Genomic DNA, 21,192 nt, shown 5'->3' with positions numbered 1-21,192 from the left:
CCACTTCAGTAAGGATTTTAAGAGTATAAAAAAAAGAGTACAAACAGGATTATTGATACATGAAGATACAGAAACAATTAAATTTTATTCTTATTTTTAATTGACTCAGGCGTCCTAAGAATCAGGAACAATTTTTTAACATGATTTGTACCAATGAATCTCCTTAAAAGGAGAAAAGACACTTTTTTAAAAAATCCATTTTTGCATTTTTTTTTAATTTTAAAGGGGGGGTTGTCCTTCCTGCAATTAGTTTGAATTAATTGACAACAGCTAGTTGAATAATTCTGGTTCTCTCTCTATTAAGGGACTGCCAGTCCTACATTTTAGGTGTGGCCACTCCCTTCACCTTCTGGCATACTCTGTCATCAGTCTTACATGGAACAGTTGTTTGGGGGACTTCCCTTTTTTTAAATCCAGAATGTTTTTCTTTTTAATTCAGAATGTATGAACTTAAGTTACAGTTATATCTCAAAGGGAAAATTGTGTTGGCTTTTAATCCTGTAGTATAATTTTAAGTATTTTGCTTTTAAAAACAGGTTTAAGTTACAACTGTTTATATAAAAGCCTTAATTTTTATGGTCTTCAATGAAGTTTTTCAAAAAGTGAATCCTAAGTCTTTTCACCTTATTTGAAAGTTCTTTTGTTTGCTTATTTGTTTTTGTTTGTATATAGAACTTAGAACTTTATCTTTTCAGTCTGAATCAGCAGAATTCAGCCAACTGTACTGGCTAGAACCTCCATTCTATAGCTACAGTGTATAGCCACAGTGAGAATGCACATTCTTGTTTTGATCCTGATCTTAGAGGAAAAACATTCATTCTCTCACCACTAAGCATAATGTTAACTACAGGTTTTTCATAGATGTCCTTTATAGGATTCAAAAAGCTCCTTTTTACTCCTAGATTATGGAGAGTGTTTATCAGGAATAGAGATTGGATGTTATCAACTTCTTTTTCTATATTTACTGAGATGATAGATGGTTTCCCTTTTGTAGTATATTAATGTAGTCAAATGTTAAACCAACCTTGCATTCCTATGATAAACTCTACTTGGTCACAGTGTATTTTCCTTTTTGCAGATAGTTAACATTTGGTTAAGAAATTTTGCTTCTACATTCATGAGAGATATTGGTCAATAGTTTTATTTTTGAGTACTATCTTTATCTGGTTTTGGTATCTGAGTAATACTGGCTTCAAAGAATGAGTTAGCAAGTACTGCCTCCTTTTCAATGTTCTGAAAGAGTTTCTGTGGAATTAGTATTACTTCTTCCTGAAATATGCGGCAAAATTCATCAGTGAAGCCAGCTTGGGCCAGTTTTGTTTGTGGGAAAAAATCTGAACTGTAAATTCAATTTCTTTAAAACTTACAATGCTGGGGCACTTGGCTGGCTCAGTCAGTTAAGCATCTGACTCTTGATTTTGTCTCAGGTCATGATCTCGGGATCATGAGATAGTCCTGTTTTAGGATCTCATTAGGTGTGGATCCTGCTTAAATTCTCTCTCTCTCCCTCTCTCTCTGTCCCTCCCCCACAGCTCTCCATGTACACATGCATACTCGCTCTCTCTCCTAAAAAAAAACAACACTTATAGGGCTATTCTGGTTACCTCTGAAGACAGCTTTGATAGTTTGTGTCTTCCAAAGACTGTATCTCAATTGTCAAATATACTGACATAAATTTATTTAGATTATTATTGATTAAATTGTTATTAATATTCTCAGACTATCTGCAAGATGTTTAGTGATCTCACGCCTCTCATTATTTTTGGAATTATACATCTTCTTCCTTTTTTTCTGTCTATCTGGGTAGAGATCAACTGATTTTACAGATCTTCCAAAGAACCAGTTTATGTTTTAATGACTTTCTCTCTATTTTCCTGTTTTCTGTTTCACTGATTTTTGCTCTGATCTTTATCATTTCCTTTCTCCTGCTTTATTTGATTTTACCTTGCTTTTCCTTTTCTAGTTTCTTAACTTGGAAAGTGGGGTAACTGTTTTGAGACCCTTCTTCTCTTCTAATATAGTAATTTCAGTGTTACAAATTTCCCTCTAAATGTTGCCTTAGCTGTAGCCCCCCCAATTTTTATATGCTATGTTTTCATTTTCATTTAATTCAAAAATATATTCTAACTTTCCTCTCATTCCTTCTGAAATGCATAGACTATTTAGAAGAGTGTGACTAGTATCTGAGTATCTAGATTTTCCAAATATCTTTCTGTTGATCATTTCTAATTTAAATCCTCTGGAGTCAAAAAATATATACTTGGTTTGAATATTTTTAAATTTGTGGAAACTTGTTTTATGATCCAGAATATGGTTTAACTTAGTAAATACTCTATGTGCCCTTAAAAAGAATGTGTATTCTACTGCTATTGGCTTCAGTGTTCTATAAATCTCAATTAGATCAAGTCTGTTGATCAAGTATTATTCAAGTCTTTTATATCCTTATTGATTTTCTACCTACTTGCTCTTTTTTTTTTTTCCCAATTTATTTATTTTCAGAAAAACAGTATTCATTATTTTTTCACCACACCCAGTGCTCCATGCAAGCTGTGCCCTCTATAATACCCACCACCTGGTACCCCAACCTCCCACCCCCCCACCACTTCAAACCCCTCAGACTGTTTTTCAGAGTCCATAGTCTCTCATGGTTCACCTCCCCTTCCAATTTACCCAAATTCCCTACTCCTCTCTAACGCCCCTTGTCCTCCATGCTATTGGTTATGCTCCACAAATGAGTGAAACCATACGATAATTGACTCTCTCTGCTTGACTGATTTCACTCAGCATAATCTCTTCCAGTCCCGTCCATGTTGCTACAAAAGTTGGATATTCGTCCTTTCTGATGGAGGCATAATACTCCATAGTGTATATGGACCACATCTTCCTTATCCATTCATCCGTTGAAGGGCATCTTGGTTCTTTCCATAGTTTGGCGACTGTGGCCATTGCTGCTATAAACATTGGGGTACTTGCTCTTTTAACTAATACAGAAACTATGTTGACCTTTTCTTATTTATCCTCAGACTAGTGAAAACCTCATTATGGTTTGACATTACCTGACAAATGCAACAGTATTAGTTTAATGTCCATACTATTAACCAAACATTTAAAAGACATAGTTTGAATATCCATTAAAATTCAGGGAGTTGGGGTAAATTGGAAGGGGAGGTGAATCATGAGAGACTATGGACTCTGAAAAACAATCTGAGGGGTTTGAATTGGCGGGTGAGTGGGAGGTTGGGGTACCAGGTGGTGGGTATTATAGAGGGCATGGATTGCATGGAGCACTGGGTGTGGTGAAAAAATAATGAATACTGTTTTTCTGAAAATAAATAAATCAATTTAATTAAAAAAAATTCAGGCCCTCTACAAAACACTGGGGATAGAGAAAGGAATAAATCTTCTTTAGAGGAAATGTGTCTAATCTTAGGTATAAAATTTCTAGCCACAAAAATTCTGGGTGCTTCCTTTTCTGGATAAGATATTTGTACTGCTCTTACCTTCTGCCTACCCTTTTTTCCCTGTCCCATTTGAGGTTAGAATTGCTATGACTCATTAGTAAATTCTCAACATCAAGTATGCTCAAGATTACCTTGTTGTCAAGGTACCTGCTGCTAGAAACCAGCTTCACTGGGAAAGTCATATTTGGATATATGAAATCCCTTTTGATACCTCCTCTTTTAAACAGCTTTTTAAAGATTTAATTCACATACCATACAGTTCACCTATTAAAGTTGTTTTTAATATATCTGCAGAGTTGTACAACCATAACCATAATCAATTTAGAACATTTTCACCACATTAAAAAAAACTTCATATCTTTAGCTATCACTCCACCCCCTTCACTCCCCCATTAGTAAATAACAACAAATCTACTTTCTGTCTCTATATATTTGGATATTTCTGGACACTTCATATAAATGGAATCATAAAATATGTGGTCTGTGTGACTGACTTCTTCTACTTAGCATGTTTTCAAGGTTCATCCATGTTGTAGCATATATTAGTACTTCATTCCTTTTTATGGCTGAATAGTATACCATTATATGGATATAATAATTCATCCATTAATCCAAATGAAGGACATTTGGTTTGTTTCCACTTTTTGATTATTATGAATAGTGCTACTATAAACAATTATGTTAAAGTTTTTTTAAATTCAATTATCCAACATATAGCACATCATCATTTTCAGATGTAGTGTTCAATGATTCATCACTTGCATATAACACCTAGTGCTCATCACATTCCATGCCCTCCTTAATGCCCACCACCCTATTCTCCTACCACAACCCTCAGCTAGTTTCTCAGGGTCAAGAGTCTCTCATAGTTTCTCTCTCTCTCTGGTTTCTTCTCATTCAATTTTCCCTCCCTTCCCCTCTGATCTTCTGCTTGATTTCTTATATTCTGCATATGAGTGAAACCATATGAATATTGTCATCCTTTGACTTATTTCACTTAGCATTTAATACCCTGCAGTTCCATCCACATCAGTGTAAATGGTAGGTATTCATCTTTTCTGATGGCTGAGTAATATTCCATTGTATATATAAACTACATCTGTTCATCTGTTGAAGAACATCTTGGCTCCTTCTGCAGTTTGACTATTGTGGACATTGCTACTATGAACATTGGGGTACAGGTACCCTTCAGAACACTACATCTGTATCTTTGGGGTAAGTACTAAGTAATTCAACTGCTGGGTTATAAGCTAGTTCTATTTTTTACTTCTTAAGGAACCTCCATACTGTTTTCCAGAGTGGCTATATTAGCTTGTACTCCCACCAACAGTATAAGGGGGTTCCCCTTTCTCCACATCCTCAACAGCATTTGTTGTTTCCTGTCTTGTTCATTCTAACTTAATGGCTAACACTAGTTAGCCATTCTAACTGGTTTAAGGTGGTATCTCATTGTGGTTTTAATTTGTATTTCTGATGACAAGAGATGTGGAGCATTTTTTCATGTGACTATTGCAATTTGTATGTCTTCTTTGGAAGAATGTCTGTTCGTGTCTTCTGCTCATTTCTTGACTGGATTATTTGGGTTTTTCTGGGTGTTGAGTTTGATAAGTTCTTTATAGATCTTGGATACCAGTCCTTTATCTGATATGTCATTTGCAAATATCTTCTCTCATTCCATAGATTGGCTGCTTTTTAGTTTTGTTGACTGCTTCCTTTACTGTGCAGAAGTTTTTATCTTGATAATGTTCATCAATTAACCCAATAGTTCATTTTTGCTTTTGTTCTCCTTGTCTTTAGAAATGTGTCTTGCAAGAGGTTGCTGCAGCTGAGTTCAAGTTTTTGTGTGGATATAGGTTTTCATTTTTCTTGGGATGGCACATAAGAGTAGAATTTCTGGGTTGAGTGGTAACTCTATTTTTAACTTTTTGAAGAAGTGTCAGAATGCTTTCTAAAGTGTCTGCACCATTTTACATCCCCACCAGCAGTGTATGGAGGATTCTGATTTCTCTGCATTCTCATCAATCCATTATTATCTAGTCCTATGCCTTTTATTATGATATCTAGCCTCTGTGCCTTAGCTCCTCTTTACCTATCTACTTTATTTCCCTTTGTTCTCTAGCACATACACAAATTTTAAGAAGCTGGTTTCTTTATTGCCCCCACACCACTTCATATTTATTCCTAACTTGATCTTTGTCCATGCCTTTCCCACTGTTCTTAACACCATCCTTCCTTCTGTCCTCTGCCAGTCCAAATTTCTACCATGCCTCAAGCCTGCATTGAGATTTTTAGTATTCCTTTTTAATTTCCATATCTCCTGAACATAACTGTATGTAGAGCTGATAGCCCATAAGTTAGAGCTTAACTATATTTTATCTCACATGGTTTGTTATTTCATCCAATATTTATGACTTATTCCTTATCTCTCTAACCCATTTGTAAACTCCAAGAGGACTATATTACTAAGTCTTATACTACTGCAGCCTAGTTCAGAACACATAGTAGATACTCTATAAATATTTATTGTTGATTCACCCTAACAGCATACAAATCTCCCCTTATATTTAAAATGAGTTTTTTAGTGGAAACTTTAAGAAAATAGTTTTTGATTAGCTTCTTCTTCATTCAAATTAAGATTATGGTATAAATCTCCATCCCAGGCCAATAGAAATGCCAAAGGGTTATAGCCAGTGATTATCTTTGAGTCACTTTTCTGCCCAATTTGACCAATGTAGAAGAAAACCATTTAATTATAAAATGATAGTCCCTGTTCCTTTTCCTATTCACCCACTGACACCTGGAGAGTTTCACTGCAGAGAACCTATAGACAGAAAAAAGGATAAAGGGAGCTTGGTGCCTGGCATAATTGAGAACCAAGGAATTAAACCTGAATAGAAAGTAAATTTATACTAAATACTCTAGCTTTATCGCTACATATGTTTTTAAGATTATTCTTCAAATAAGAGTGATGCTTTTTTAAAAATATATTTAATGAGGAAATATTACTGACAAATACTTGCCATGGACCCTCTAAACAATTTCTATCAGAGGTGGGATGATGTGGTAGAAAGAGCTCATATTTCAATCATAGCTCAAGAACTTCCTAGCTTCTGACTGGCAAGTTTCTTGACCTCTCTATGTCTGTTTCCTCATCTATAAAATAAAGATAATAACAGAGTTGTTGTTAAAAGAGATATTGTGTAAAGCATTAGTACAATGCCTGACACATAGGAAGTATAAACAAGGGATAGTTCCCTGCCTCTCCACTCTTTTCATCTCCTTTTACACACAACAGAGCAAAGACAGAGTTAGCACAATTGTGGAAATGACCATGGACCCTGTACAATTAGGATAAAACCCTTGCACTGAAAGTAATGGTGGGTATGTGGGATGAAAGTATAGAAGGTTTTGGAAGCTACTTAGAGAAGTTTGAAGCATATTTCTTCTGAGACATGAGAGGTCCCCAGCAGGTTGTGGGAAGAGAATGATTGTGGAATGGAGACAGATATATTGACCATGTCAGAAAAGTTCCAGGATGGGTGGAAGGAATGAGGTTTAAGTACTGCAAAAGAGGGTTAGTCTTACAGAGTAGAAGGACTGTATATTCCTCTCAGGGGAAGAAAGCTGTGTCAGGACAGGGTTGTGTTGGGGTAGAGACAAAAGTGACACCACAGATACCACTCTTTATAGGAGGCCAGATCATTCCAAGAACAAGGAGGAAAAAGAAGGAGAGAAGAACGTATAAAAAAGGAGCAAATCTGGGTTACCTCTCTGCAGACAGGATTAAGAGTTCAGTAAAAATGAAGAAAGAAATATAAGATTGATGACCATTGAGGAAAGCTCTGGAGAACACAGGTGGTATGAATCCTTAGTAGGATTCATTCTCCATCTTTCTGAGGATAGCTTAGCAGTTCTGGTTGCAGAGCAGAAGAACAGGTAGCAAGGAGTGAGGTAACCCCTTTCCTCCATAGGTCTGGACAAAAGTCAGGGCAGCCAGAGTCTAGCAGGACAGCAATGAGAAAACTGAAGGAGTAAATCACACAGAGAAGGTTAGGTGAGGCACCCAGGGTGCTATGTGGTCTGCCATAGACTCTGTCCCCAGACTTGTGCTAGAGTTGTTTTGAGGAAATTCAGGTAACTCCTTTTCCCCATTTAATTTTCCTTATAATAAGTGTTTATTTGAAATAATCTCATTACCGATGTATTAAAAAGCAGTGTCAACTCTGGAATGGAATGGGACATTAAAGCGGTCCTCAAGTAGTGGAACAGTTAAGGTCTAGCTCAATCAGCTCAGTTTGTCATGCACATTAATATGGATAATGGCTGCTAGGCCCCAGTCAGACCATCCACTAGACAAATTCAACCCAAAAATTTTTCCCAGTGTCAAATTAGATGCTGGTTTTTATGATAAAAGGGAGAAGTGCCTCTAGATGTACTTCTGAGACCACCAAACCACAGAATAGAAGAAGTCCATACCAAGGTTTGTAGAGACCCTGTAGCCTCTCTGGCCCAGCACTCTCCTTACAAAAGTGAAGAAACATGCTCAGAGTTAGAGAATGATAAAGCCCAGTGACTTGTGAGGTACAGCAGAAGCAAGCATCCCTACATTCATAGGCAGGACTGTGTCTTAATCTCTCTTGGTGGCTCAGTGACCCCTGGCATATCCCACATGGAAGGGGCTGAGTGTCCACTGCCTCCTCCAAGCCATGTCAGGGGCATACAGGAAGCAAAGCCAGAAGTCTAATGATGCAACAACAGAGCACAGCTGTTAAGAACGCAGTCTTTACACCATTTGCTAACTGTGTGACCCTAAACAAGATACTTCCATTTCTATGCCTCACTTTCCCCATAAAAAAAAAAATGGGGGTGACAGTACTATTTGCCTGACTTCAAGAAAGTGTTTCAATTTGAATACCACGTAAAGCCCATGGCTTACCGGAGCTGTTGCTAACACATGCAAGTACCTTAGTGTAAATTAGAAAAAGTGTCTCTTCCCAAAATATTTAACCATACATGGCAGCCTTGTGGCTTGTACTCAGAATCTTCATTCCTCTTTAGGTCCTGAAGCACCTCCGGCACCTAAACTTTACCAACAATATGGGGGAGCAGGTGACTTTCGATGAATGTGGTGACCTGATGGGGAACTATTCCATCATCAACTGGCACCTCTCCCCAGAGGATGGTTCCATAGTGTTTAAGGAAGTCGGCTATTACAACGTCTATGCCAAGAAAGGAGAAAGACTCTTCATCAAAGAAGAGAAAATCTTGTGGAGTGGGTTCTCCAGGGAGGTATGTGCTCTCCAACAGAACAACAGATGGCTCTACCATGCGCCGAGAAAATTGTGCTTGGCCTTGGGGGGAAGAGGGTGGGCTTCACCACTGGACTTGAAAAATGGTAAGTCCACATCCTTCAACTCACTAACTGTGCACTGCCAAGGTTCTCTGTGAAATCTATCAGTGTTTAGTACACTAAAGAGGAGAATCTGCAGAACCTGAGCCCCATACCTACTATATTGGAAAATTTGTTATTCTTTATAAATCTGACTCCTTGGCTAAATAGCTAACAATTTTCTTGTCTAAAACTTTCCCCAACTAGTGCAAAATATTTAAGCAAACATAAACATCATTCAAGGCAGAGCCTGGACTATTCAGAGTTAGTTCCCTGCCATCCAAATAGCTCAAGATGGACTTATAAATCAAAAGGACAATTTCTTAGAATATATATGGGTTGATGACTTGGGAAAGAGAAAATCTCTGAGAGTACTGTGTTACTATGTTTGAGAGTGCTAATGTGTACCATCCTTCACTATTTCCTGTCCTTTCCTTCCCTCCCCAGGGTCCCAGGAAACTTAGAAATCCTCAGGTCCAATACTGCCCTTTCTATCCCTCTTTCATTAGAAGATAATGCCAGTCGTCTTCTATTGGGGTTTTTTAAAAAAACTTCTTGTCAAACCAGTTATTTCTTTTCTGTTAGAACAAAGAAATTATTTTATTGTTTTCCATGTGTTTAACTTTGTAAGATGTCTCCAAACCATGCAGATAGGTGGGAAGAGAAGGGAAGAGTCTTATTAAAGAGACACTTTGAAAATAGCATGAGCTCTGCCATGTTATCTGACATGATCATATGGAATGAGGCAGAAGTAGAGCTTCTGAAATGATGAAGCAATAAATTAGACAAAACTGTCAAAAACAACCATTTAAGGATCTGGCAGTCAACCAAAATCAAACAAAAGGTGAAGTGTCTTTCTAAGAAAAACTAACGAAATTTGGATATGAGAAATCTAGCATTTTAGTTTCGGGCAGCTCCCCAATTATTTCTAACAATCTGGTTTTATTTCTTTTAAGTTTTCGATGTGGACAATCATATCATCTGCAAATAATAATTTTTATTGAGTTATTTCCAATATTTATGCCCTTATTTTTTTTGTCTTATTCCACTAGCTATGAACTCCACAATGTTTAATAGTGGTGATAGAGGGCATTCTTGTTTTAAAAGAAATGCTTCTTATATTTTCTCATATAGAATTATGTTTACCTAAGAATTTTCTATATCATCCTTTACAAGTTAAAGATATTTCTTCCTAACTCCTTTCTCAGTTAAGTTAAAAATCATGAGTTTGTGTTGAATTTCATCAAATGTTTTTTCTTCATCTATTGATGATCATATGATTTTTCTGCATTAACTTATTAAGGCAGGGGGTGACACTTATAGATTTTTCTAATGATAAACTTGTTTGCATTCCTGGCATAAACCCAACATGATCATGATATATATTGTTTCTTAAGTCCTTTGAGTTTGTTAATTGTTTTAGTACTTTTCATCTTTTTTCAAGTGGTGAAAAACAGTTATATTCTTTCCAGATCTTTTCAGATTCCTTATACTTAGTATATAGCTCCAGACTTCTGTGTATTTTTCCTTCCAATAACCAGAACTCACCACTCTTTTTCAGGAGACAACCAGCAGGCTAATGGATCCCACTTTGCCCACAGGCTCAGAGAGGTAGAAGAGCCTAGGAATTTACATTTCCCTAAGATGACCCTTAAAAATGAGTGGTGTGGAAGTATGAAAGCCCTGGCTCCCTTTTCCTCAGGTCAGGAGAGCTCTGAGGAATAACTTAGAGTCGAGGCTTCTCCTGTGGGATCAGGCAGAAGCTAATGTTTGAGGGTCTTTGCTCAAGATCACACCCTTGTTGTCTTCTTCCTTTCTGTGTCTGACTTGCTCCATTCTCTTCCTGGTTCCCTTAAGAGAACTTTCTTTATAAACTACTTGTACACAGATTCTCAACTCAGGTCTGCTTCTGAAGACAAAGTAGTGAGATGAGCCTGTAATTTCTTTTTTTCTTTTTCATACTGCTCTTGTCCAGTTTTGGAATCAGGGTTACACTACCCTTATAAGAAAGAGTTAGGTGTTCCTTTCTTTTTTTTTTTTTAAACTTTGGTAGAGTTTACATAAGATAAATTCATCTGTTCCTTGAAAGTTTAGTGTTATTTGCCTGTGGTAAACATAGAATAGTGGTCATCTCGGTTATGAATATGTGGTGGGGGAAGAAGCAAGGGATAGAGGAAACCATACAGTTAGGTGTAGGTTATTGTCCTGGTCTGAGCTTTTGTTTTGGGTGGTAATCATTAAAAATGACTAAAAGAGATTGAAACATGAATAAATAATGATGGGGGAAAAAAAACAAGGATTATGATCAATCAAATTCCATGCACCCTGAGTCCACTAGGGAAATAAACAAATAAATAAAATCTCTGTTACCTGAAATTAATATAGCTATTGCAGATTTCTTTTGGATAGTAATTGCCTGACATATCTTTCTGATCCATTTACTTTTGACCCCTCTATGCCTGTCCTGCCTTCCTTGCTGAATGGTTACAAGTATCTCAGAAGTCTCCCTATAAAGCCTAAAATAAAATTGCAGGAATTACAATTCACTACAAAGTTCAAAGTCTCATTTTCCAAACAAATTTCTCATCTCAGCATCTCCCCCTTGTAATTGTCCTATTGTGTGTAGGTTCATGTCCCTGTATCTTTTAGTTTGTCTTAAACTACTGTTTCCATGGAAAGTGAACAGGTGTCCCATTCTGAGACTAGGAGGGAATGGAACAGGGGATTATTTAAAGTGGATTTTGGTCACTGTGTGGAGTCTCAACAACTAATCTTTCCAGAATCCCATGAGTGAGTGTGTGTGTGTGTGTGTGTGTGTGTGTACGCGCACAGGTGCAGGCACTTGCCCATGGACATCTCTCCTTTTCATAGATAACAGGAACAAGGATCTCTGGAGCTTTCTCTGTCTGTAATGGGCCAGAAGTCTGTTGTACTGGTCCTTGTGCACAAACTCCTCCCCTGTACTAACGTAAAAGGAGCTGTGAACCTGATTCCACAGCTGCAGCCCTTCACTTTTGTGCTCTCGGTTCTCCAGGTGCCATTTTCCAACTGCAGTCGAGACTGCCTGGCAGGGACCAGGAAAGGAATCATTGAGGGGGAGCCCACTTGCTGCTTTGAGTGTGTGGAGTGTCCTGATGGGGAATACAGTGATGAAACAGGTAAAGGAACATGCCCTCATGGACACCACGCAAATCCTTGTCCACTTTGGGGCCCTCGGGTCAGTGATGTCCTTGAAAGGGCTATGCTGAGCAGGTACTTAGCACAGTTTCTCACTGAACAAGGTATGCCTGAAAGTCACATTGGGCCAAGCACTGAGGGGGATAGAAAAGAAATACTAGATGTCTTGTAATACTATAAAAGCTTAGACATCTTTCTTTTACTTTGATACCACTCTTCAACATTGTATTCCTTTTCTTATAGCTCAGGAGCCCTGAATAGACAAAGTTCTGTCTGTTCCAGACTACAGAGTTCATAGGCCATGATATATTGCCTGCTGGGTGCCTGGCATTGCATTTGCTGTCTACTTATGCTTTTCCTGTGCCTCAGTTTCTTCATCTATAACATGGGAAAAATAAGCCCATTTTATAGAGTTTGGGAAATTAAATGAGTTAATGTTAGTTTAGCAAATGGTAAGTTCTAGATAAATATTAAATAAAAACCTTACCTGACATATTGGAGGCACCCTATAAATATTAACTGCAATTGTTATTATTGTTATTATTTCATTTCATCCTCACCACAATAATGGGATTATTGTTTCCATTACAGAGATGACTCAGAGATGAAACTGAGACTCAGAGAGGTTAAGGAGCCTGAACAAAGCTTCACAGCTAGTAAATGGCAGAGCCAGGATTCCCATCCAAATCTCTGACTGAAAGCCCATGCTCCTTTTACTCCCCAAAACTGCATGCTGTTTGGGACATAGAAGAGACTTAATAAATGTCTATTGTCTGAATGAGTCTGCAGTCTCCCTCACTGGAAAAGCATAGATATGGAGTAAGGAAGGCAAGGTCTTTTGTGTGGGATACTCTTCCTTGCTCTAAGAGGAAGTCTATTTTGACATGTCCACAGAGCCCATCCATATATGCAAAATGAGTCAGGCTGAGTGCATATCACCATAGAAAGTTGATGAACAATGCTAGACACCTAGTGTGTAGGTAGCCACCTGTCCAGCGAGATGGATCATTCCCTGCTATAAGCCATCAGCAAGTAGTGCTAAGGAAAACATGTGGCATGACCCCCCACTGTGTATAAAGGAAAAAAATAACAGAACTATTATAAATACATGAAATTAAATAAGTATATTATTAAACATAAGTCAAAGTTCAGTGTGTTTGTAATGTAAAAATCACAATTATTTCATCAACAAAGAAAATTTAAAGTGACCACATTCAATAACCTGTATACCCTTACCACCACACTCAAACTCACAAATTACAGTCTATGCCATACAGTATCTAACTCTTTCCTGGAATAATTTACAGATGCAAGTGCCTGTGACAAGTGCCCCGATGACTTCTGGTCCAATGAAAATCACACTTCCTGCATTGCCAAAGAGATTGAGTTTCTGTCCTGGACAGAGCCCTTTGGGATTGCACTCACTCTCTTTGCCGTGCTGGGGATTTTCCTGACCGCCTTCGTGCTGGGTGTCTTCATCAAGTTCCGTAACACACCCATCGTCAAGGCCACCAACCGAGAGCTCTCCTACCTCCTCCTCTTCTCCTTGCTCTGCTGCTTCTCTAGCTCCCTGTTCTTCATTGGTGAGCCCCAGGACTGGACATGCCGCCTGCGCCAGCCAGCCTTTGGCATCAGCTTCGTGCTCTGCATATCATGCATCCTGGTGAAAACCAACCGTGTCCTGCTGGTGTTTGAAGCCAAAATCCCCACGAGCTTCCACCGCAAGTGGTGGGGGCTCAACCTGCAGTTCCTGCTGGTCTTCCTCTGCACTTTCATGCAGATCGTCATCTGTGTCATCTGGCTCTATACCGCCCCACCCTCAAGCTACCGCAACCATGAGCTGGAGGATGAGATCATTTTTATCACATGCCATGAGGGCTCACTTATGGCACTGGGCTTCTTGATTGGCTACACCTGCCTGCTGGCTGCCATCTGCTTCTTCTTTGCCTTCAAGTCCCGGAAGCTGCCAGAGAACTTCAATGAAGCCAAGTTCATCACCTTCAGCATGCTCATCTTCTTCATCGTCTGGATCTCCTTCATTCCAGCCTACGCCAGCACCTACGGCAAGTTTGTCTCTGCCGTGGAAGTGATCGCTATCCTGGCAGCCAGCTTTGGCTTGCTGGCCTGCATCTTCTTCAACAAGGTCTACATCATCCTCTTCAAGCCATCCCGTAACACCATTGAGGAGGTGCGCTGCAGCACTGCTGCTCATGCTTTCAAGGTGGCAGCCCGGGCCACACTGCGCCGCAGCAACGTCTCCCGCAAGCGGTCCAGCAGCCTCGGGGGCTCCACGGGCTCCACGCCCTCCTCCTCCATCAGCAGCAAGAGCAACAGTGAAGACCCCTTCCCACAGCCCGAGAGGCAGAAGCAGCAGCAGCAGCCACTGGCCCTGACCCAGCAAGAGCAGCAGCTGCAGCAACCCTTGACTCTCCAGCAGCAGCCGCAGCCACAGCCGCAGCCTCAGCCCAGGTGCAAGCAGAAGGTCATCTTTGGCAGTGGCACCGTCACCTTCTCACTGAGCTTTGACGAGCCTCAGAAGAGTGCCATGGCTCACAGGAATTCCACGCACCAGAACTCCCTGGAGGCTCAGAGAAGCAATGAGACCCTGAGCAGACACCAGGCATTGCTCCCGCTGCAGTGTGGAGAGACAGACTCAGAACTGACTGTGCAGGAGGCAGGCCTCCAAGGGCCTGGGGGTGGGGACCACCGACCAGAGACAGAAGACCCTGAGGAGATGTCCCCGGCACTTGTAGTGTCCAGTTCACAAAGCTTTGTCATCAGCAGTGGAGGCAGCACTGTCACAGAAAACATACTGCATTCGTAAAATGGAAGAAAATGGCCAGTCAGGGAGGATCCAGAGGGGTTTCCTGGGAACGCATTCTCTGACAGGAATGAGAAATCACCCCCAGACTCCTTTCTTTTGTGGAAGGAGGAATAAAACACACCAAACACCTCAAACTTTGTTGAACTGTTTGAAATAACAGTGAATTGACTCATGTTCCCTTTAAAATGAAAAAAAAAAGAAGAGGAGCCGCGTGCGTCTGTGGTTGGATATGTCAGAGTTTGGAGAACACCATCATCAGACTTTGCTCTTCACTTTGCTCTTCTCTGCTCTCGTCCTCTGTTCAATTCACCCAAAAGCCGAGAGATGAAACGAAGGCTGTAAGCAACCCACCTATCCCCTTCTTTTTTCCTTAACACTGAAATGCCTACTCTGAACATTGCAGGCACCCTGGCCCAGAGACGAAAGTGTGCAGAGTGACACAACATCAGGCTGGCCACCACTAAATGGAAGAGTCTGAAAGACAGAACGTCACCAGTGCTGTCCAGCACCTCGACAATGGGAAGAACTTCAAATGTTCAAAACCATAAGGTGAACATGTCCCCTCCTATTTATGAAAACTGTAAGATATTTGGTCTCCTACTTGCTGCTGCTATCATGTAACATCTAGAAGGTTAGCATCCCTCCTGTACAAACTGCATTTGGTCAAGAATATGATAATGATGCCATGTTTAGATTCCAGGATCACAAGAATCACCTCAGACTGCTGGGAAGGGACGCATGAATCCAATGAGCTGTATCTGTAATTAATATTCCTAACATCTAGTTTTATCTTTAAGAAAATGCTTCTGTTATAATAGTTCATGGACAATATAAACTGAAAAAAAAAGTCACAGTCTGGTTAATAAAAGGCAGTATTATTGAGCTCCTTGCCCACCCTTGCCCACCCCACCACCTTCACCTCCATGAACTAAGACCAAGTGAGTCCCAGGGATCCAGAAATTCCCCCCATCCTGCCCCCAAGGCTTTCTGAAGCCGGATCCACACCTGACCCTGTGGAGAATAAGCTTCCAATCATTAACCTCTACCAGTTGCTGGGGTAAGAAAGTGTGATTCCAAGAGATGTCTCATAGAACCTTAGCCTGACACTCCCCCTCCACACACACACACCAAATACCATACCTGTATTCCCTCCAGAAATGGGGATCTGCCTATGGGTGGTTAAAGTGATTGAATGGCACAGCTTCTTCTGAGCATTCAGGGTCTGGAGCCAGAGAGACCTGGGTTCAAGCCAGTCACTTACAAGCTGGGTAACCACAGGCAGGGAACCTTAATTTCACTAAACCCTAATTTCTTTGTCTCTAAAATAAAGGTAATAATCATTCTTTCCCTACAGAGCGCTTATGTGAATTAAACAAGATAATGTATGTAAAGTACTTTAGCATGGTGCCTAGCACATAATAAACAATAAATATTAGTTAATATTATTACTGATATCACAATTTTTTTTCACTTGCTTAGAATATAAAACAAACCTTATTTGTTTACCATTCAGATGTTGAATGTAAATCTTCACTCAGCTCTGTGCCTTGCTCAGTGGTATGATGAGGGCAGGAGCAGCAGGTGGGGGCCTGTGGCCGGTGCCCTTCCTGGCTTGGGGAGCAGATAGCTCACCAACATCTTCCAGTCACAAGAATCTTCCTTCTAAAATCTTCCTTCATAATAACCCCCAAGAATTCTGGGACCTGGTTCAAGGGATTGGGTCAGTCCTAGCAACACTGGCTCTGGGTGGCAAAGCCAAAAAGTCAGTCAGACCCCCAGAGGTCCCCATGCTCTGCTTCTCTGGTTCCAGCACCAAGGGAAGACGGCCACCAGTTTGGCAGTAGTTTCTTAGATCACTCTAAATGCTGCTCTTAAGGAAAGCCAAAATATAGCAACTAAATCTATGTGAGGCTTCAATTTCACAGCTCTTGATGACTTCTTCCTCTGACACATTCTAGGGCACCGTGTGGGTGCGTGACACAGAGCTGAGTGAAGATTTACATTCAACATTTTACTTCACCTTAAAACAAAAACAAAAACAAACAAACAAAGGTAACTGAAAAGTTTGAGGGCTTGGCTTTTATGCATCAAAATAGCCATGTAGAAACACACTTCGCTGTACAAAATGTCACCCCTTCATCCTTCATCAGCAACATCCATGTTGCTGACCTGGAGGAGGCTCATCTAGAAAACACGCAACATTTACATTAAGCTCCGTTTCACCAAGTGCTTACAAATAACAGTATTTCCCAATATTCTTGTCAGAACGGTAAACTCGACATCATTGTCCCCATTTACATGCCGCAGGCACAACTCTCAGACAAAATCAGCGGGGTAAAACATGAACTTTATTTTTCTGTAACAACCTCGTTTCTATCTCAAATTCCCATTCAGCCTAGTGACAGCCCAATTTATCTTAATTAAATTGGGGTTTTCTCAGTAACTTCAGAGTTTTCTGAATCGCTTCAGAGGCCTCCCCCTTCCATGAGAGCTTTTAGTGAAAAGGGAGCTGGTGTTCATCAAACCAACAATTCCAACTGACATCTCTGAGAACATTCTTCTTGGGCCCTCTGTAATTGTTACACCTCCACACCGGCATCCTCTGGGGCCTTGCATCCCCACATGGTCCCCAGTCATGGGATCCACGGTGATTTTCACAGCTGCATTACTTTGTCCCAACCACTAGTATCCTCCCAGGCCTGCCAGCTTTCTCATGAATAGAGAACACTGGGGCCTGGGAACTGCCTGGCAGCTCCCAGGCCCCTCCTTCCTGGTCTCTACTTCGCTGCTGCCTCCACAAAGGTGCCAGAGGGAAGAGAGGGCGCGTGTCTCCAGATCTGTACTGGAATTGGTTGAAGGCTGAATAATAGCCCCTCAAAGATGCCCACGTCCTAATCCCCGAAACCTACAATGACAAATTATGTGGCAAGAGTGAAGTAAGTTTGTAGATGGGATTAAGGATGCTAATCTGTCAACCCTGATGGGGAGATTATTTTGAATTATTCATGTGGGCCCAATATCATCACCAGCTCCTCAAAAGTGGAAGAGAAAGGCAGAGAATCAGCATCAGAATAATGTGACGTGGGAAAGACTCCACACATCATTGCTACTTTTGAATATGGAGGGAAAGGATAGCCAAGAGACACAGGCGCCTTCTAGAAGCTGAAAAGGCAAAAAAAAAAAAAAAAAAAAAAAAAAAAAATCTCCCCAGAGCTTCCAGGAGAAACCAGCCTTGTCAAAACATTGATTTTAGTCCAGTAGGAGCCTTTTTGGGCTGCTGGTCTGCAGAACTGTAAGATAATAAATTTATGTTGTTTTAAACCAGTAAGTTTGTGGTACTGTTACAGAAGCAATGGGAAACTGATAAATTTTTACTGTCCTCCCTTTCCTGAGTTTTTTTGGCTCAGGGAACAGGTCAGGGTTTTCTCAGAGATCCATCTGCTCTCGCCACCAACTAGCTTTTTCTCTCTCCTCCCAAAAGAAAGTTCTACCCCATATTCTATTCCTTCAAATCTATTTGGGAAGTATAAACCTTATGTTCTTAGTCTTCTGGGTTTCAGTTTTAGATAATTAATAGCCATTTGCTCTCAATCTCACCTGTTAGTAGCAGTAAGCTAAAAAACAGTAGCCTCAACAAACAAGGGTGTGTTTCCTCTCTTGTATAAAGTCAGTCAAGAGTTTTTTTTTAAAAAAAGATTCTTTAGAATCCGGGGTGCCTGGGTGGCTCTGTGGGTTAAGCCGCTGCCTTCAGCTCAGGTCATGATCTCAGGGTCCTGGGATGGAGTCCCGCATCGGGCTCTCTGCTCAGCGGGGAGCCTGCTTCCCTCTCTCTCTCTCTGCCTGCCTCTCCGTCTACTTGTGATTTCTCTCTGTCAAATAAATAAATAAAATCTTTAAAAAAAAAGATTCTTTAGAATCCATTGGCAATGGAAAGCTGTTTATCTTTCTTTTGAAAATAAAAATGAATTATATAGTTATGAAGAATTTTCACTCAAATGAAAGCATTTCCCAGATTTTAAGAATTTACATTAGAACTCCACAGGTAACCATCAGCATGTGACATTATCACTCTGAAAGTCCCTATGATCACCAAAAGTCTAACTGCATTAGTTTCAATTCTGAGGAAATCAGACTTCCCTCCATCTTTCTCCTTTCTTCTTTCGGAAGTTGCATTTCTGACCAATGTTGTTTTTCCTTTGGGACTGGGTAAAGTCATAGAAGCTGTGGGTTAGCTCTGCATAGAGCCAGTTTTCCTCTGTTACCTCCTGTACGTGAACACATCTGGGCTAGCAGAGCAAAGGAACACCAGTAAAGGGTGCTGGTTAATCACCCCTGGCCTGAGCCTGGACAGTCATTTTAGGCGTCCACTGGAGATAAAGGTGAATCTTGAAGGTGGGTGGAATTGGCGTAGATGGAAGAAAGTTATTGTAATCAATGTTTTCCAGGATACCTGGCTCTCCTGTCCTGGATCATGGGGAAATACCAGCAGTTGTAGTGAGAAGTTTGCTATCATTGCAAGGAATAAGGTAGGGTCAGGAATACAACAAGTACAAGGTTGGATGAGTCACAGAACAAAGGTGAATTCCAAAGACAGAGAGAATTTTAGCCTTGAGGGGAGCTGCTCAGCTAGTGGTATAAGTGGAGAACAATTAGAAAAGACTAAATAGGGGCAGGAGACTGGGCAGAAAAAGCAGAAAGTGTATTTAGGGACTAGCGGGACAACTGTGAACCAGGCATCAAGTGGGCAAGGGGGACCACCTCCTGTGCTGAAATGACCACCATATTCGTCCCCTCCCCTGAACCATGCACAAGAGTGGGGAGAGTTTGGAATAGAGGTAAGGATACCTGTTTATAACAAGAGCTGAATTAGAGGAAATGGATAGGGAAGCAATAGAAATTATTACCAGCAATCTCCCTCTGAAACTGGGACATTAGCTACCTGGATAACTACCTAGAGTAGGAGGCTAGAACTAATAAAACAGTTAACTCTAGGACTAATTTCCCAGCAGATGGAGTGCAAATATTTGTGAGTATAATGGATCAAAGCCCAAGAATTAACCCTCAGGGTTGGAACAGGATTTGATCCCTCATAGAATTATCAGGAAATGTTTCTGGAAGAATGTGATTCTTGACATCAACCCAAAGATGTGGTTATTGCTCAAAATCTCCCAATTTTCTTTAAATGTTTTGTTTCTATCTGACCTATAAAAATATTCAGATGTTTTTAGACATTGCTGCTTGTGGTGGACCGATCATTTCCACGTCTTTAGAATTATCTATAGTTCCCAAGTTTTGTATATTAAGCACAAAATTGTATCAGAAAAATTAAGAAAAGAATTTAAAATTGCCATGAGTGAAGTTTAAAGCAGATAAGCAAACTATATTAGATAAGAATTATCCAATTAGGTCAATTGCCACCCTATAAAGTTTTGCTCAGGCTATAATTAGCTCAAGGACTTTTCGGGACTATTTTTTATTGTTAGTCATGAATAGGTCAAGTACTGGAGTAGTGAAACACCAGGAGTGGAATTCCAAACAGCGTAACACATAAACTATATATGTCCTTAGGTGAAGTATCCAATCATTTGTCTCAGTTTCTTATGGAAAGAGGATACAATATTACCTGCCATAATTATTTGGCAAATAAAATAACTGATGTAAAAGTATCCCTCCCCCCTTCAGGAGTATAGGAAAAAGACAGAAAATCATTAAAACCACAGATGACTGAAGTTTAGAAGTTTTGCTTTTAGAATCTCAAAGAGTTCAGAGAGAACAGAGAGAATGTGGGAAGTACTTCAGGCGGGAATACTGGAGGGGATGGAATGATGGGAATTATGTGCCTGATCCTAAGCCCATTAGTACTATTTGACTTTCTAAATGATAGGCATATTTTGTATGTATCTGTCTGTGTGTACCTGTGTCTGTTTAATAGCCTGGAGAAAAATACATAATCATTAAATAGTGATTGTGCTGGGTGTTAAAATTATGAGTGATTCTTATTTTCCTTTTAATATTTATCTGGGTTTTTCCATTAATTTCTTTATAAAATCATGGTTTGTAGCAAAACTAGAAAAAAGTGTTCTTAAATTATCAAATGTGATATTATCATGGTCATGTTTTTGTTTGGCTGGGTTTTTTTTTCTTTCATTTGTTTTACTTTTTATTTAGAAATAATTTTTAAACTTAGAGAAAATGTGTAAAAGTAAGTCTACAAAACCACACATATAACCCTTTACCCAAATTCACTTACTGTTAACATTTTACTCTATTGGCTTTGCCATATGTACTATGGTCAGTCAATAAGATGTGATGTAGGGTGAAGTATTTATGGGCGAAATCAT

The 21,192-nt window shown here is 39.9% G+C and overlaps 1 protein-coding gene across 2 annotated transcripts in view; it reads left to right on the top strand.

The window, feature by feature from the left end:
* CASR (calcium sensing receptor) overlaps positions 1 to 16,296 on the top strand; it is a 75,188-nt gene extending 58,892 nt beyond the window's left edge. For both annotated transcript variants that reach the window (XM_044252228.1, XM_044252229.1), the window contains exons 5-7: positions 8,520 to 8,750; positions 11,885 to 12,008; positions 13,335 to 16,296. In XM_044252228.1, coding sequence (XP_044108163.1) covers positions 8,520 to 8,750; positions 11,885 to 12,008; positions 13,335 to 14,851 — 1,872 coding nt within the window. In that variant the 3' untranslated portion in view covers positions 14,852 to 16,296. The remainder of the gene's footprint in view (positions 1 to 8,519; positions 8,751 to 11,884; positions 12,009 to 13,334) is intronic.
* Positions 16,297 to 21,192: the final 4,896 nt, after the last annotated feature.

This window comes from Neovison vison, chromosome 6, assembly GCF_020171115.1.
Source record: "Neovison vison isolate M4711 chromosome 6, ASM_NN_V1, whole genome shotgun sequence".
NCBI lineage: Eukaryota > Metazoa > Chordata > Mammalia > Carnivora > Mustelidae > Neogale > Neogale vison.
Note: the sequence above shows the minus strand (reverse complement) of the source record. Positions and strands in the feature narration are given on the sequence as shown.